General features: G+C 35.0%; 1 protein-coding gene across 1 annotated transcript in view; it reads right to left on the bottom strand.

Moving 5' to 3' along the window:
* LOC137771278 (ankyrin repeat domain-containing protein 17-like) overlaps positions 1–18,636 on the bottom strand; it is an 80,730-nt gene that overhangs the window by 32,840 nt on the left and 29,254 nt on the right. Inside the window, 8 exon segments of the mRNA XM_068554485.1 lie at positions 807–968; position 1,208; positions 2,065–2,240; positions 2,750–2,963; positions 3,493–3,635; positions 7,430–7,575; positions 7,708–7,819; positions 16,689–16,837. Of these exon segments, the coding sequence (XP_068410586.1) occupies positions 807–968; position 1,208; positions 2,065–2,240; positions 2,750–2,963; positions 3,493–3,635; positions 7,430–7,575; positions 7,708–7,819; positions 16,689–16,837 (1,103 nt within the window).

Genomic DNA, 18,636 nt, shown 5'->3' with positions numbered 1-18,636 from the left:
AGTCTAGAACACCCAGGGAGGAGGTGGTATAAAGAACAAGAGTCAGAGAGAAGAATAAGAGAAAAAGGAAAAGATGATTTTTTACAATTTATATATTAAAAATTTTCAATACAACAAAGTAATCTGGAATCTATAAGAGATTTTACCTACGTGAATGACAAAACTCAAAATCATACCTACAGAATGACAAAACTCAAAATTATAATCCCTGGAATAGTAGTCTGGCTTCCCCAATAACAAATCAGACCTGCATTTAACAGATCAACCAGAACATTAAATCAAATTACTTATACACAGTTCTGTGCTATGCATTACAGAAAGTTTCAATTTCACAAGATTTATTTCTACTTCTGAAGGTTTCAAATACTGGCAGCTGAATTTTCATTTTTCCTTTTTTCCTAGAAATTAAAGTGAATAATTAAAAATGGAATCAATTTAAGTTAAATTTTTCTCTGCTGTGCTAATACAAGAAAACACTCATTCATAAACAAGTAATTAATTACTCTTAGTTGGATTTATATTTTGTGAAAGATTAAGATTGCAACTAGATTTTGCAAATACTACTTAGAACAACTTTTTAAAAGTTTACTTAGCTTTGACGTCCAATATGGATACTATTAATGGCTTTTCTGGCATGCCTGTACCTACCTTTCAATGTTGCCATCAGAGTGATTATTTGCTTATTATTTTACTGCTTTCATCACTACTGTTAGATCCTAAAATAAGAGTCTTTAGTGATAATTAAATTATGCACTTCCTAGCCTAAGTGAAAAATATCCAAGTGACTGAGGATGAATGACTTCTACCTCTCTAAATGCTGCCATAAGAGGAGTTATCTTGCGGTTATCAGCTGCATCCACGTCTGCACCTGCTGGCACCAGTAACCGAACCACGTCAAGGTGTCCACCATTTGCTGCCAGCCACAATGGAGTGTTCCCCTTCTTGTTACGTACATCAATGTGAGCACCCTTAAATGAATGACACAAATGTCACTTTTAAATGAAATGACACAGATAATAATAAAAATCAACTATGAATTTTGTGAAAATATTTTGTAAAGGAAAAAATTGTTTAAAATATATAGGACTAAAATATATTTCTCTCTCAGAATTACATTACAAAGAATTTCCAGTCATCAAATTAAAAGCCACTGAATCAAAACTAACGATACATCAATAATTGCTTTTCTTATTTTAAAAATAATGACTCTGTGCATAATTCTGAGCTTCAAATCCTGAGAAAATGTAAAATTTTCTTTAGTGAAAAATAATGGTACATCCCGTTAATATCATAATATATTAAACAGTATCCTAGAGCATAAACAGTATCCTATGAGGGGATTATATCTTTCAGATTATTTGTATTCATGTGTATATATTATGTGGCTTCATAAAAGAATGAATCTTAAAATAACATGAAGATTTAGCACTCAGTGGGTATCATGGTAGATAAGACTCATGGTAAATAACTAGTTGATAGTAGCTACTACTCATTACTACTGTTAGGACACCATGCAAAAGTCTTTCAGACTGTTAAAGTAGGAAATCCAATTAGCATACAAGCAACTTTGAAAGACTCGCAAGTAACTCCTAAGTGACTGAAAACAAAAAATATCCTGGACTCCATCTTATATCTTGAACAGTTCCATAACTGTCTCTTAAAAGCCCTAATTACCATAAAGAACAAGAAAATCAACAATGAAGCCTTAGATTATTGCCAGACTTAACAAGACTTAAGGTGATATCGCTGCAAAACTGTGTGGGAGATGTGAATATGGATGACAATAGCTGGATGTTCAAATAGCTTATTATAGTACTTGAAAAGTATATACACAGACAAAAAAGGAAGAAAAGAAATATTTCAAGATTGCACTGAAATATATTAAACAATGCAGCATAGCTCTGGATGGGTGGAAAATAATAGAGGTAGGTTTAAAACATTAAAAAAATACACTGCAGTTTATAGAAGTAATCACATTTGATTTTTTAATAGTTCAGTTTGCACAGAGAATAGTAATCACTAGTAACACCATGTTCATATATGAAGGGTATGGTAGCATCATACCTGCCAATGAGAAGCTCACAGAATTTATAATGCCCTTTATCTGCTGCTATGGTTAAAGCTGCATCTCTCGAGGAGGGCACTGGAGGGGCATTAACATCAGCACCTTTATCCAGAAGAACTCGGCCCACCTCTGCATATCCACCAGAGGCAGCTTCCATTAGCGGTGTGAGGCCAGTCTAGGTTTAGTGAAAAACAAAAAACAACACGTAAGAGACCAGAAAGTACTAAAATGTTAAAGAACAACGATCTGGGGGAGCAATACGGCATAGCTATTACAAAATTCACGACTAAATTTCAGCACTGACACTGCTAACCTCTCTCAGTTACAGTGAGGTCTACTGAAAGCAGATGATTCTACCCAATGTCCATTTGTTGGTAAAACTTTTAAGACACATGTACTTGGCATATAACTGGCACTTAATAAATGCTCCCTCTCTTCTCTTTCATAATACTACACAGTTTTCAGCTGATAACCCCCATGTCATTATTACCTATAAAAATCTATTGCTGAGGTATTTTCAAGAGTTCATGCTTAACTGAGTCATACAGAATGATTTCTGTTTAAATATATATGTAGGAGATAAATGTTACTACAAAGTACTAGAAGTATAATTAGCATATTGCTAATGTACACCTTAAATGTCAAAGCAATAAATCCATGGGTAAATCTCAGACTTTTTCTTACCTTAGCTCTGTGTTCCACATTTGCTTTTCTATCAAGCAGAAGACTAACCACTTCAGTTCTTCCTTGGAAGCAGGCTAAGTTAAGGGCAGTGTTCCGATTGGTTTCTCTCTGAGCATTTATGTCAGAGCCCATGTCTAACAGGAGCTTAACGGCAGCTGTGTGCCCATTCATAGCTGCTAACATCAGAGGAGAAATACCCAATTTGCTACCAGTTCTGGGGGTGGAAGTATGGGGAGAACAAAGGGAAAAATATATTTTTTAAATGTCCCACAAAAACTAGATGATAATACAGAATTCTATCTCAGGATTTAAGATTCTTTATTCTGCAGAATTATTTAAAAGAATCATTCTTCTCAGCCCTACTAAATCTTCGAGATATTACCAAGACTACACTACAAATCTGTTACTACCCAGAACTAGAATACTTTCTGTATCTCATTCAACATAATGACTTGGGCTGAAAAGTGATAAATTATTAAGTCATTACTAAAAATGAACTTTCCATTCTAAAGTATATACTTGCTTGCTTAATAAAAACATAAGACAGATGTGTTTACATTTATCATAAGAAATAAAGTAATTGATAATTTTTTCAAGTTCTATGTCAACAGTTTTAAACACTTAAATTTGAATTCTAAATTTGTAATGAAGGCATTTCCTAAATATGGCATTAAAAAAAGTGTTCTACAAATATCTTTAACATAACACTGTTAAGGGACTTGGAGAGAGAGAATAAAACTTGCCTAGAATTAATCTCAGCTCCTGCATTTAGTAATATTTTGATAATGTTCACATAGCCACCAGAAGCAGCCAGGCTTAGAGGTGTGCAATCAGAAATATTCCTGTGCTCTTTATTTGCCCCTCGAGCTAACAATAGCTCCACCACCTGGAAAAAGAAAAGGAAAAAATGTGTTTTCTTCTTATGGTGAGACAACTTGCAAAGTGTATATTTCTGATTTCTCTTTTTTTCTGCTTTATTGTATAACAAAAGAAGGGGAAAGTCATTCATCCTTTGCACAAAATCAGTCTCAAACGAAAGCAAAAGGTTTTAGAGGCCAATAAAGGGATAGTTTCTCAAGTAAAATCCATTTTGGAATCTGTTGAAATGGCACAGTGTTTTCATTGAAAGATCTTGACCTCGTGTTCTTGTGCAATGCTGTTTTGGAAATTAGTATTTCTGTATTATTCTACCACATAGTGGTAAAATAGAATAAGATTTTTTCATTTATACATGTAAATGTCCTTAAAATATTTTTTAAACTTAAAATCAAAACCTAAATGTTAAAAACATTTTTGGAATAAAGCTAACACTTATCTTCCCCCAACATTTTACCATAAAAACTTTTAAGCACACAGAAAAGTTGAAAAAAATTTACATACAATCATCACCTAGATCCTACCATTAACATTCTCCTCTACTTACTTTATCACATTTATTCGTCTGTTCATCATTTTTTGATGCATTTCATTTCTAAGTAAATTGTAGACACCTGCAATTTCCCTTAAACACATCAGCATGTGTACCATGAGCTAAACTCTTATTTGTTTTTAGGCTTTTTAGGTTTTTTTAGGTGAAATTTGTAACTTTCAATAAATGCACAAAACTTAAGTGTATATTCACTGAGTATCGACAAATGCATAAACTTAATTTAAATCTGTTATTTACTCATGTTCTTTCTCAGTCAATCCTACCCAAAGATTAGTTTCATTTACCATAGATCTTCATATAAGTCAATCACACAGTGTTTGAGAGTCATCTGTGTGTATTACGTAGCATTCCATTATGTGAATATGCTGCTTTATTTATTCTACTGATAAACATCTCTACTGTTTCTAGTTTTGGGCAATTCTGAATAAAGTTGCTATGACCATTTCTTGTGGAAATATATTTTCATTGCTCATGGGCTCCACCTAGTAGCAGAATTTCTGGGTGCATGTTTAATTAAGAAATTGCCAAACTTGTTCCTAAAGTGGTTGTATTATTTACACGCTCATCAACAAGGAGTTCTGGTTGCTCCACATCTTCAGCAAAACTTGGTATTGTCAATCTTTATAATTTTAGCCATTCTAGTGGATGTGGTTGGTGGTATCTCACTGGGGTCTTAATTTGCATTCCCTGATAGCTGAGAATATTTAGCATTTATTTAAGTGCCATTCATAGATCTTTTGTCCATTATGCCATTTAATGCACAAAACAACTCTTTGACACAGGTACTAGCATCTTCATCTTCATTTTACAAATGAGGCATAAGGAAGTTAAGGATTGCTCAAGATCATAGCACTTATCCTTGCTCTTACTGTTAAAAATATATCTAACTGGGAAATAAATAAATGTTAATGACCAGTGCTTTGCCTTACTACCAGCTAAAACTTTACTCGTTTGAATAAAGCTATGACCAATTTTATTTTTTTGTGTGTTTTTTGGGTTTTTTTAAGTTCACATTCATAAGCATTTTCTTTTTTAAATTTCATTAAAAAAAATTTTTTTTTGAAGTATAGTTGATTTACAAAGTTGTGTTAGTTTCAGGTGTACAGCAAAGTGATTCAATTATACATACATATACATACTTTTTTTTTTCCAGATTCTTTTTCCTTAGAGGTTACTATAAAATATTGAGTCTAGTTCCCTGTGCTGTACAGTAGGTCCTTGTTGCTCATCTATTCCATACACAGCAGTGTGTATACGTTAATCCCAACCTCCTAATTTATCCCTCCCCCACTCCTTTCCCCTTTGGTAACCATAAGTTTGTTTTCTGTGTCTGTGGGTCTATTTCTGTTTTGTATATAAGTTCATTTGTATTTTTTTTTTTAAGATTCCATGTATAAGCGATATGATTCTTATCTTTCTCTGAAACTATGACTAATCTTAGATGACTTTCTATCACATTTTTGCTTTTAGAGCCAGTAAGACTAACTGGCTTATGTAACAAGATCATAAAAACGAGCCCCCAAATTGGCATTAGGCTATTTTATTTTACAAACAGTCCCTTAAGCAATAAAGTACAAAACCCTAATCACATTTCTAAAGTTTTCTTAATTCCTTTATGCAAAGATAACTGACCCTAGTTATCTCTCAGAGGGAGTGGTCTATTCCCCAAAAGTAATAAACATTCAATATAAAAGAATTATTTTGTGATTTTATAGTAAAATGACTTTCTAATATTTTATTAATTACTTCAAAATACTTTACTGTTCTAATGACACCAAATAAAAGCAAGAGTGTTATAGGCAAAATTATTACCCTAAAAGACTTCTATAATTATTATAACCTCATCTGTTACATTTTAGTAAGAATACATAAAGATTACAGTAGGCTTTACCATTGCTTTGAAAGGAAGAAAATCAACTGATTTCTTTTTGATTCAATATTGAAAAATGTTATGAGACAAGTATTATTTCAAACCACACAGTGATTGAAAATTTCAGTTAAGTCAAAATTTTACTTTCATTATATACCAAAAACAGAACATTTACATTTCTGACTGATAGAATCACCTCCACTGTGGAATACAGAAAATAATTAGAATGGTGAAATAAAAAAGAAAAAGATTTTTAAGCTGAGAGTAGGAAACTCACCTGGAATGACCTAGAGTGCTTCCTAAATATAAGATTCAACAACTCCCTAATTGAGAAGTTACCAATCCAGAGAGACAGCACGACTGGTGAATAGAACTGGATTTAAAAAACTGATTTAAGGGCTTCCCTGGTGGCGCAGTGGTTGAGAATCTGCCTGCCAGTGCAGGGGACATGGGTTCGAGCCCTGGTCTGGGAAGATCCCACATGCCACGGGGCAACTGGGCCCGTGAGCCACAGTTACTGAGCCTGCGCGTCTGGAGCCTGTGCTCCGCGACAAGAGAGGCCGCGATGGTGAGAGGCCCGCGCACCGCGATGAAGAGTGGTCCCCACTTGCCACAACTAGAGAAGGCCCTCGCACAGAAACGAAGACCCAACACAGTCATAAATAAATAAATAAATAAATAAAAGACCGTGAATTTCTAAAAAAAAAAAACCTGATTTAAAATGAGGTTATCCAACTAGTTATTAAATGCCAGCAGAATGAGGTTATCCAACTGATTATTAAATGTCCGAAGAAGACACACAATGGAGCAAAGCTATGACCTCTTGGGCCTACACCTAAGCACACCAGCTGTTCTACCTAAAGAAACTAAAAGGTCATATAATATAACCGAGAACCTTTCCTCCAGAGTTGAGAAGGGCTGGGGAACAATTAAAAGACAAAAGTACTCAGGACAACTAAAAATTGAACACTCTTAATTCCCTACTAATCTTATACATAGAGAGCAACAGAGGCTGAGCTTAAGTACCTTTCACACTAAGTACTCTGGGACAGGAAAAGATGAGTGAATATAGGCCCCACTTATCAGGAGCTTGCTGATTTGAATTGGGATGTCTTAATCATTCTCTTAGCCTGAATGCAATATAGAGGGATTCCTATGGCAGTTCGTACTTTTACATGAGTAGGATAATAAACAATGTATGATTTTTCTGGCAAGACAGCTTATGCTAACACTAATTCTTATCCTTTTGCTAAAAGATTATAGTTTCAGTTACTGTGATAAATCTTAATGTCTGTCCACTGTTACCACAAAATCATATAAATTGAAGTGCACATCTGTTAAACAGAGAGAGACAAAAAATTACACTTGGGGACAATAATACCTCCTATCTTCCCCCAGAACAAGCCAAAGATGGTGGTGTGTCCTTGGTTCTTTCTGACTGGGCTTCAATGTCTGCACCATTGTCCAGCAATATTTCCACAACACCAACATGACCAGCTGTAGCAGCCAAGATGAGCGAAGTAAAACCTGGAGTAAAATAAAGATCTTCTTAGCTAAGCAAAGGAACAGTGCTGTTTTCCATCAAAATAGGGCTACAAGTAGTATTTCGTCACAGAACACAAATAATTCAGAAGAAAAGTTAACAAAAGTAGGCCTTACCTTTCTTGTCTCTGTGCTCAGTACTAGCTCCTCTCTCTAGCAATGTCTGTACCAGTTCCTCATGACCACCAGCACAGGCAAGCGTTAGTGCCGTGTCATGATTACTCTCAGTCTGTAAAAAATTGTTGATTAGCTCATTAGACAATTAAAAATGTTAACATCAATTACATATATGTACATATACCAAATACACACACACACACACACACACACACACACACACATACATATATACCATTCTACTATATCAAACATTTGGATAGTAAGTTTCTTTTTTTTTCCACTAATGGTCAACTTGTGATTTTTTTAAAGACTACAAATAATATTTGAACTTTATGGGCAATTCTTAAAGCAAGCAAGAAGAAAAAAAAGTATGATTTTCAACATATGCTGTTTTCAACTACATGCTTTAAGCAATACTACTGTGGACTCACTTTCCCTTCTACCCATAAATAGAGTAGCATAGACAAGATTTATCTTCCTATCCCAAATGACAAAAAAAGACAAACTATTTGAAATGATGTTAGTTAGACAGGCAACACATGACAGTGATCACTGAGGACAGAAATGATTAACTTATTGTATTGCCTGGAGAGTTTCCAGGCTAAAGTGCAGGAAGAGGGTACCCAAACAGAGCCTGGCATTCTCCCTGAGTTGAAAAGAGAGTTTGGAGAAGTGAAGGTGGCTAGAATTCATGGGGTAGACTACTGGAGAGGAAGGCACTACATACAGAGAGTACTCCAGAGATCTGCAGAGGGCTCCCCTTGAGTCTTCAGCTGAGTTCTGATCAACACACGTGCATAAGAAAAATTACTGGAGGCCAGGGAAAGACTACCAGAAGGGACTGAACAACACCTAGAGCTTACACAGAACTGGAAATAGTTTGGTTCCCACAGCCAGAGCAGAAAGACCCTCAAAACACACAGAATATCAAGAAAAATCCTCAGCCATTAGGCCAAATTAGCTACTCTGGACCCATCTAACAAAGCTGAAAAACAAGGCTTGAAATGAAAAAATTACTTCCAAGTAACTTAACTGCATTCGAGGAACAAAGCCCCTAAAAATTTAAAGGAACAATAAAATATAATATACAATGTATTTTGAAAGACAAACACAATTATAATTGAGACATGACACTGTTTATATACAGTTTACTTCTGACTTATGCCAGTGATAGTGACCAATGATAGATTTAACCAGTGGTCACACTCTATCATAGTTTAAATACTTATTTAGTGAACTAAGTCCTCATGCTTTTAGTACTCTAAGCTTGTGCTATACCAAAAAGGTAACTACTAGCTACATGTGGCTATTAGTACTTGAAATATGGCTAGTGTGACTGAGGAACTAAATTTTAAATTTTATTTACTTTTAATTAATTTAAATTTAAAATGTGATACTCGATTTGGTTATTGGAAACCTTTTCTGTATGTCTGGAGCAAACTGAGTAATGAAACCTACTTTTTAGCCATACATTTAATCAAATCTAAATGCAAAACAAATATTTCCAATGAAGTCCAAGTTGAGATATATTTTAAACAGGGTGGCAAACCATCTGGATTTGCCCAGGATGGAAGGGATTACTGGGATGAGAGACTTTTGGTGCTAGAGTCAGGAAAGTCCTGGGAAAACCAGGATGATCTGACCACTCTAACCTGTAAGTGTAACATACACACTGAATTTTGAAGACTTTTAGTATGAAATAAAAATGAAAAATACCTTAGTAACTTTTTAGTTTTGATTACATGTTTAAACAATATTATGGATATATTAGGTTAAATAAAATATTCTTTAAATGAATTCCTATTTCTTTTTGCTTTTTATTAAAATAAATTTATTTATTTATTATGGCTGCGTTGGGTCTTCATCACTGTGCGCGGGATTTCTCTAGTTGCGGTGAGCAGGGGCTACTCTTCGTTGCTGTGCGCGGGCTTCTCATTGCGGTGGCTTCTCTTGTTGCAGAGCACGGGCTCTAGGCACGCGGGCTTCAGCAGTTGTGGTGCATCGGCTCAGTAGTTGTGACTCGCGGGCTCTAGAGCACAGGCTCAGTTGTTGTGGCACATGGGCTTCGATGCTCCGCGGCATGTGGGATCTTCCCGGACCAGGGGTTGAACCTGTGTTTCCTGCATTGGCAGGCGGATTCTTAACCACTGAGCCACCAGGGAGGTCCCTCTTTTTGCTTTTTTTAATGTGGCTACCAGAAAACATAAAATTATAGGAGTCTTGTATTATTTTTTTATTGCATAGCTCTGTCTAAGCCATCTTCCTGCTTTTACATATTCACCTCTATTACAGCATTTATCACCAATATTACTTATGTGCCTATCACCCTCAGGGGACTATAAATTCCTGGAAGGTAATGAACATGTCTTATTTATGTTTGCATTCTCTACCTATTAGTGATGTCTTGCCTAGGAAACAATAAATGATAGTTAAGTTGGATGAATGACAGTAGCTGTAAGGATCATAGAATAAAAGGCTATCACTAATAAAACAAAGGATTACATATATGAAATATATATTTACTGTGTTATATAATATTATATTTATTTCAGGTTTATAAGGAAGGAATTATTACGTCTGATTTCAGAGAAGAGGAGACAAAGGTCAGAGAAATAACCTTCCGATGGTCACACATGCTAACAACTGGTAAAGACTGGTGTGAAAAAAACCAAGAGGATCATGGATAACAAAATGCTGCTTACCCTCTTACATCAGAGAGCAGCCCTAAGGCACAGCTGACTGAGGTGAACAGAATGCTAAGTCTATTTGTATTATGTGCTCTCTATGTTAGTGTATAGACAATCAGTAGAAGAGTAATCTTTATGATGAAGAGTCAACTTTATGATGAAGTTTATGAGGTTTCTAGAAGTCTTCTAGGGGTTAAAGAGTAATTTAGGAAACTGGTGCCAATCGTAAGAGAGAATGAAGAGACAAAACTTGGAAAAGGTAAGCATGGAAAATTTTAGAGGATCAGTAAAATTTGGGTTTTTTCCACATTATAAAACATCAATTCAATTGACATTTATTAAGCACCTTTTATATTCAAAGTACTCTGCTAGACACTCTAGGGCTGACAAAGATAAGTAAATATAGTCTCTGCTCACTAGGAGTTTACAGGTTACTGTACAGGGCAAATTTAGGTTGAGACAAAGAGAGAAATACGAACAATGTGAGAGTTGAAGGAAAAGATATTTAAAGCTGAAGAAGAGGGGGAGGTTAGTCAAATTCCCTGGGCAACGTGAAAGTAGGTAACTTCACTATACTTCTGCATTAAGGTGAAATTAAAGCAACTAATATTTTACAACAATCTTTTTAAGACAATAATGAAAGAATTTAAAGATTCTGAAGTGAGACTTTCACCGCCCCCTGCCCAAATACATACTACACATTCCCAAAATGATAAGAAATATCCTGATTTGCAATATATCAAGAAACAATTTAACTGAAGTAGGAGTCTGGGTTAAAACTCACTACTGATAAGATACAGGTAGTTTTGAATTAAAGAAAACAGGTGTTTTGAATATTTCTAATCAAGGAAATGAAATGTAGGTGATGACTTTCTAGAAGGCAAAGTAACACTAAAGTTATGTTATTATACTGGTTACCAAGTCACATTCTTGGTCATATATCTAAGAGAAACCTGGAAAGGAAAAAGATGCCCAGAGCTTTGTTAAGAGCTTTCCAGGTTTATATTTTAAAGAAAATTTCCATTTAGCTCACAATATCATAAAATATATCATTCTGTATCATAACATGTTATGATGATTCAGGCTTATAAAAAATGATAAAATTATATTCAATGTAAAAATATTCTGTAAATTACCAGTATGACTATTCAATTTTACAAGATAAAAACAACAAGCAAGGGGCTTCCCTGGTGGCGCAGTGGTTGAGAGTCCGCCTGCCAATGCAGGGGACACGGGTTCGAGCCCTGGTCTGGGAAGATCCCACATGCCGCGGAGCGGCTGGGCCCGTGAGCCACAATTACTGAGCCTGCGCGTCTGGAGCCTGTGCTCCGCAACAAGAGAGGCCGCGATAGTGAGAGGCCCGCGCACCGCGATGAAGAGTGGCCCCCGCTTGCCGCAACTAGAGAAAGCCCTCGCACAGAAACGAAGACCCAACACAGCCATAAAAAAAAAAAAAAAAACAAGCAAGAATCATAAGACAAATACAATATTAAAGGAAAAGGCAACTTTTAATAAGCTAGAATATAAGTGAAAAAAATATCTTAACTATAAAAAAGGAAGTATATCTATTAATTTCATTTAAAGTAATTAAATAAATTACTTTGAAAACTATTAGGATTTAAAGGGCTGAATATTTTTAGACCTCCATAGTCCCAAATATCTCATGCTCTAACCATGTTAGGGGTCATATATAACATTAAAAAGGATGGCACTTTAGGGCATTCAATAAATGAGAAAAATCAGTAAGATAGTAAATAACCTATTTAAAACACTTCATATAAACAAGTAGAATGCATGCATTTTAAAGTAGAATGCTTTAATGGCAGAGTATTTCATATTACTATTATGAGTTAAATGAGTTTTTTCCTGGTCTCCTTAATTTCTCATTAAATCGTGGTGAAACTGTTTTCCACGTTGCAAAAACAGAAGAAAAGAGAAATACCAATGATATTTATACCATTAAAGGTAAAACATAATTTTACATATTCTACAATTTCAGTCTTGATATGTAGGTTAAATTTAACATCTACCTTCTTTAAAAGATAATGGAGGGCTTCCCTGGTGGTACAGTGGTTGAGAATCCGCCTGCCAATGCAAGGGACACGGGTTCGAGCCCTGGTCTGGGAAGATTCCCACATGCTGTGGAGCAGCTAGGCCCGTGAGCCACAACTACTGAGCCTGCGCGTCTGGAGCCTGTGCTCCGCAACAAGAGAGGCCGCGACAGTGAGAGGCCCGCGCACCGCGATGAAGAGTAGCCCCCGCTTGCCGCAACTAGAGAAAGCCCTCGCACAGAAACGAAGACCCAACACAGCCAAAAATAAATAGATAAATAATTTAAAAAAGAAAAGATGACTACTATCTTTAAAAAAAAAAAAGATAATGGATACATGTTAATTATTAAAAACAGGAAAAAAAGGCAAAATTACATGAGGAGGTATTTATTTTTCTCATTTTTGAGATGTGCTACAATAAGTTACTCCAAGTTCAAGGAAAGCCTTTAGAAATTTGAGAATAAAATGTCAAGCAGTTCAGAACTACAACACAAGTTCAGTTCATGCCAGAACACAGGTTTTAGAACCTATGAACAGAACAACTAATTCTTTCTCACTTTTAGTGGCTAGTAGAGTTAATAAAAAGTTCACACTATAAAATACAGAAAATATTTAATTAATTCAGGGGATTCAACTCTAACCTTCAACCAGATTTATTGTTTCATATAAAACCACAGTTCTCAAAAATCTATATGTGATTCCTAATTTCCATATCTAGAGTACCCAGGTATAAGTTGTATTACACCACTCAAGCAAAATAAAAATAGAGATTAGAGCTATGTTATCAGAATGTATAGTAAAACAGTCCCAAATAATTACTTCAAACTATCATTTATTGATGTTTCCTAAAATAAATTTTGGTAACAGCACAGTGTGTAGTATTAATCTTAAAAGTTTTGATAGTATCCAGACGAACTTAATTCAATAAAGCCATTACATGAGAGGGGGAGAGCCTGTGGCACACAAACCAAGGCTGATTTCTAGTTATAGAACATAAGATTTGAGGAATGTTATAAAGAATGCAAACTCTTATCGTCAGCATTCTTTAAGGGCCAGAAATTACACATATGATTCCAGCTAATCCTTGTTTAAAATATTAGTTCCCTACTATAATGATCAACTAAAGGACCATTTTTCAAGAATCATTAGCATTTTAAAAAAGAGACTTACACACTGAGGCATCAAAAAAATCACACTTCTTTTGTTCTTCCTTAAGTTAAGATTTGCAGTAGATATGCCGTATGGCCAAGGAAATATGCTAAACAGATGTAAAGATTAAATACACATGACCCTTTGCTATCTAGGCAGACCCATTTTCTCGATTTTAGACCCAGAGTCTTTTTTTCGTTTGTTTGAAAGCTGGCTCCACTAAAAATTGGCTGTTAGGCAAGGCCTCTTTCCTTACCTGTAAAATGGTAATAGTAACAGTACCTACTTCATGGGATTGTTACAGAGATTAAGTTAAAGAAGTAAGTATCTGTAAAGAGTTAAGAATGTACATGTTAAGTTTTGTTAAATAAACAAATGAAAGATCCAATTATTAGAGGATTTTTAATCTTTCAAAATAGAGGAAGAATCTTAGTATTAACTTTTTCATCATATCACCTGTCTGTAATGGCACAGTATTGTCACACATAAACCAAAATATCCATTACGTAAAATCTCATGGAATTTGTATTGAGAATCTAGAAAAAACTTCAGCTGGATGAAGCATAAAAGAATCTTTGTATTTATCACTTTAAGTACCTTCTTGGTATCATAAAAACTAGTAAGTTAAAAAAACTAACACTGAAGGTTAAAGAAAAAATGGTGAACAATTATTTCCAAATAATTATTTTGTATTATGTGTTCCAAAACAGGAAATTTCTAATTTCTAACTATGCAATTATGGTAAACTCCATGAAAAGTATTGTAACCCATATTAGGCTAACCCAACTGAAAAGCCTCAATGTAAAGACCGGATAAAGAAGCAGCTTTTTAAGGAGCCATAGTCAAATCTTTTTACATAAGTATGTCTACTACATTTAAAATGTACGTCATTTTTTCAAATTAACTTTTAAAAAGTATTTATATGTAACTTCTCAGAAATTAATGTATGGTTGGTTGAGTGGTATAGTCAGGTAAAATTTCATTATCATGATAATCTCAAATTCAATAAAATCATGATCATACTTGATGGAACCTTTTCTGTAGCTGATTGATTGATTGATTTAATTTTGGCTGCACCGTGCAGCACGCAGGATCATAGTTCCACAACCAGGGATCGAACCTGCCCCACTGCAGTAAAAGTGCAGAGTCTTAACCACTGGACCACCAGGGAAGTCCCTGTGGCTGTTTTATTTTAAAGCATTTAAAAAAAAAAAAAAAAAAAGAAAGAAACCCTTTATATTTTGGTCAAGTTTTACTTTTGCTTATGGATCTTTTTTTTTTTTTTTTTAAACTGATTGGAAATTGAATGCAAACTAAAACCACTTGACTGTTACTGAAATGAATAGCCCAGTTTGCTTTTTTTTTTTTTTTAAAAGAAATTCACGTTCTTTTATTTATTTATTTATGACTGTGTTGAGTCTTCGTTTCTGTGCGAGGGCTTTCTCTAGTTGCGGCAAGTGGGGACCACTCTTCATCGCGGTGCGCGGGCCTCTCACCATCGCGGCCTCTCTTGTTGCGGAGCACAGGCTCCAGACGCGCAGGCTCAGTAATTGTGGCTCACGGGCCCAGTTGCTCCGTGGCATGTGGGATCTTCCCAGACCAGGGCTCGAACCCGTGTCCCCTGCATTGGCAGGCAGATTCTCAACCACTGCGCCACCAGGGAATCCCGCTTATGGATCAATTCTTGATCCCACAAAATTAGAAAATATACTTCTGGTTAAAACATTAACAGACTCAGAGCAAAACAGATTAGAGGAAAATAATGCAAATTCAATAAAAAGTTCAATCCAATTCTATAATGCTATCAACATGAAATGTAAACCATTGTGGTTCACCAAATGAATGTCTAATTTTTTTTATGAGACTAAAAATGAAGCTCTATAGTATGGTATTTGGAAGGGTGCCTTTGAAGTCAAACCAACCTAAGTTTGACTCCCAGCCCCACCATTTCTTAGTTAAATGAAGTGATTGTAAGCCAAATGCTTCATCTCTCTCTTAGCCTGGGTTTCTTCATCAGGAAAATGGGTGTTTAAGAGGAGCTACCTTATCTGTGTACTCTGAAGATTGAATAAAGTTATTCCTTAAAAAAAGCCCCTAACTATTTTAGGTGCTCAAAAAAGTTAGCTCATATAAAATAAGGGAAGCAAGTAAGAACAGAAATGAAATTCCTTTTTCATAGTATTACCAAGAAACATCTTAATGAAAAGGAGGCTTTATTTCAATAGCTTAATAGTACAGGCCCTTAAGGATGCAATAATACAAACACACACACACACACACACACGCACACACACACACAGACACACACACACACACACAGTCTCTCTCTCTCCCCCCATCCCCCCTCCCTAAAATTGATGCTTATAAAGAAGTGATCACTAATAAAACTGCAAGTTTTATAATGTACACCACCACCCTCACACTAGTCTCTCCATCAGGCATTAATCAAAACACAAAACTAAATAAACTGCAAACATTTCTCAGTCCTGAAGAAAACCATATACCCTTACCTCATTCAGCAGTCTTCTAAGCTAGGCTGCTTGGCATTTCTTCAGGACAAAACACAAGCTACCTTCTCTTTTCCAACCTCACTTTGCTCTGACATTTCATGGTAAACTAATTCTTTTAAAAAACTTTTTTTTAAACTTAACAGCGTTATCGAAAGAGACACATAGACTTACTACATATTTCAGTCAGCAAGATCAGAATTTTCAAAGACAATATAAATGCAACTGAGTATATATGCTATATAAATGGAATCCAATATGAATTTTATAACACATCTTCTAATTTAAGTTTAGAAGAAAATACATAATCTTAAATAAGTTCTTTCTTTTTACATCCCTTTTGAAACTAAAGTTTAAGAAAACAAGATTACTTGATGACATCAGAAACCAGATCTTCACAATAATTATCACTAATAATCTGTATTTGGCATTTTATTTCTTTAAATGTGGATTCTAATTTATAACTGTGGCTCAGGTCTTTGCCCAGAGACAAAGCAGTCTAAGATGATTTAAATAACTGATTAATGTTTCTAATGATGATATCATTCCAGTTAAAAACTATCACTCCTGAGTTTGGAGCTTGCCTGTGCATCAGTATCAATGGCAGGGTAGATAGGAAGCATGGCTGAAGGAGAGATGATAGGACTTGGAGTTGGAGTCTGAGGTTGGGAAATGGAAGCAGCGATACCGTGGGTAGGAGTGTTTGACATTGCAGATGCTCTTCCACTGACTGCTGTTGAACAAAATAACTGTACTTAATGAGGATGAAACGTTGTTAGGTAACAGCAAGAAACAGTTGTCAGAAAATATTTAAATATCTTTAAAAACAAAATATCTACAGGTAGACTGCCATAGCACTAATAACTCATTGTCCTGGTTATTTCTGACACTGGACAACAGACCAAAATTTAAATATATATTGAGAGTAACCCATTTGCTAAACAGTCAACCATATGAAAAACAAATTCCCCTCTTATGGTATGTAATCACAAAACCTTAATTCAAAATAACCCTGAAAACAAAAATATTTTTATGAATTAAAATTAAATATATATGCAAATGGTTACCCATTATATCTTCTTAATCAGAAAACGAATAAAAGTTAAAATACTCAAGTTCAGAAGGAGAAAATGTGTCTTTTACCTGCCAATTTCACACCTTATTTTCTAGAACTAATGAAAGTAATATCACTGTTTGGGGACATTCGCTATTGAATATTTAAAATACTTCCTATTCTTTTATTAAGTGCACACAGGGGGTGGCCCTCAGTATGACAGCATATATATATAAAAATTTGATCCTCACACAGAAACAGTTTCTCACATACAGAATTATTCTGAAGGGCATAAAATGCTCACCAATCAATCTAGCAATCACACTGACTTAGGAGGACAAAATTAAAACATTAGGGTAGAAATAAATGTATGCATGCAATCAGCCTTCAAATATAGATTACTGTTAGTTCTTCTACGTATAATTTTGCCATGATATTATTTTCACCAAAATAAGCAAATTAAGAAGGGGCTAATTAGGTCAGTACTTGAGATGGGAGAATTCCAAAGGTGGTAGCAGTTGAGGGGTACTTTATTCCCTCATCAACTCACTTCTGGAGTTGACATGTGAACATCAATCCTTTTTCCCCCTTATTCAAAATGCTATAGCACTAGAGTCTGGGCATTAATCTTTGAATGATCAACAGTAGTGTGGATGTATGTTACCAACGTAGTTATCAAGTACATCAGACAGAAAACAATCATGATTCACAACTGTATCTGAAACCAGGCAAAAGAGGTTATGCTCCTACCAAGAACAAAACTGAAATAGACCTTATCATAACAATTATAAACACAATTGTCAATTAAGAAATCTATTTTACATGAAATCCTTAGTTCACACACAAACATACACTATACATTATAGCAACACTCATTCTACAATTATACATTTTTAAGTCCACTTAAAAGCCAAAGGAAGAACAAAGGAGGAAACAAAACAAAACAAAACAAAACAAAACACACTATTTGAATCCTTAAGGATCCAGATCAATAGAAAAGGGCATGTATTCAACCCTAGTATGTTAATCATCTAATGATCTTGATATTGTTACTCCACGTTGATAGTTTTGTATGTTAAGAACATGGGAGCAACCTAAGTGTCCATCATCGGATGAATGGATAAAGAAGATGTGGCACATATATACAATGGAATATTACTCAGCCATAAAAAGAAATGAAATGGAGGTATTTGTAATGAGGTGGATGGAGTTAGAGTCTATCATACAGAGTGAAGTAAGTCAGAAAGAGAAAAAGAAATATAGTATGCTAACACATATATATGGAATCTAAGGAAAAAGGAAAAAAAAAAAAAAGGTCATGAAGAACCTAGTGGCAAGACGGGAATAAAGACACAGACCTACCAGAGAATGGACTTGAGGATATGGGGAGGGGGTGGGGTGAGATGTGACAGGGTAAGAGAGTGTCATGGACATATATACACTACCAAATGTAAAATAGATAGCTAGTGGGAAGCAGC

The sequence above is a fragment of the Eschrichtius robustus genome, chromosome 11 (genome assembly GCF_028021215.1).
Source record: "Eschrichtius robustus isolate mEscRob2 chromosome 11, mEscRob2.pri, whole genome shotgun sequence".
Lineage (NCBI taxonomy): Eukaryota > Metazoa > Chordata > Mammalia > Artiodactyla > Eschrichtiidae > Eschrichtius > Eschrichtius robustus.
The sequence above is the reverse complement of the archived record's forward strand: the minus strand, read 5'-3'. Positions and strand labels throughout refer to the sequence as shown.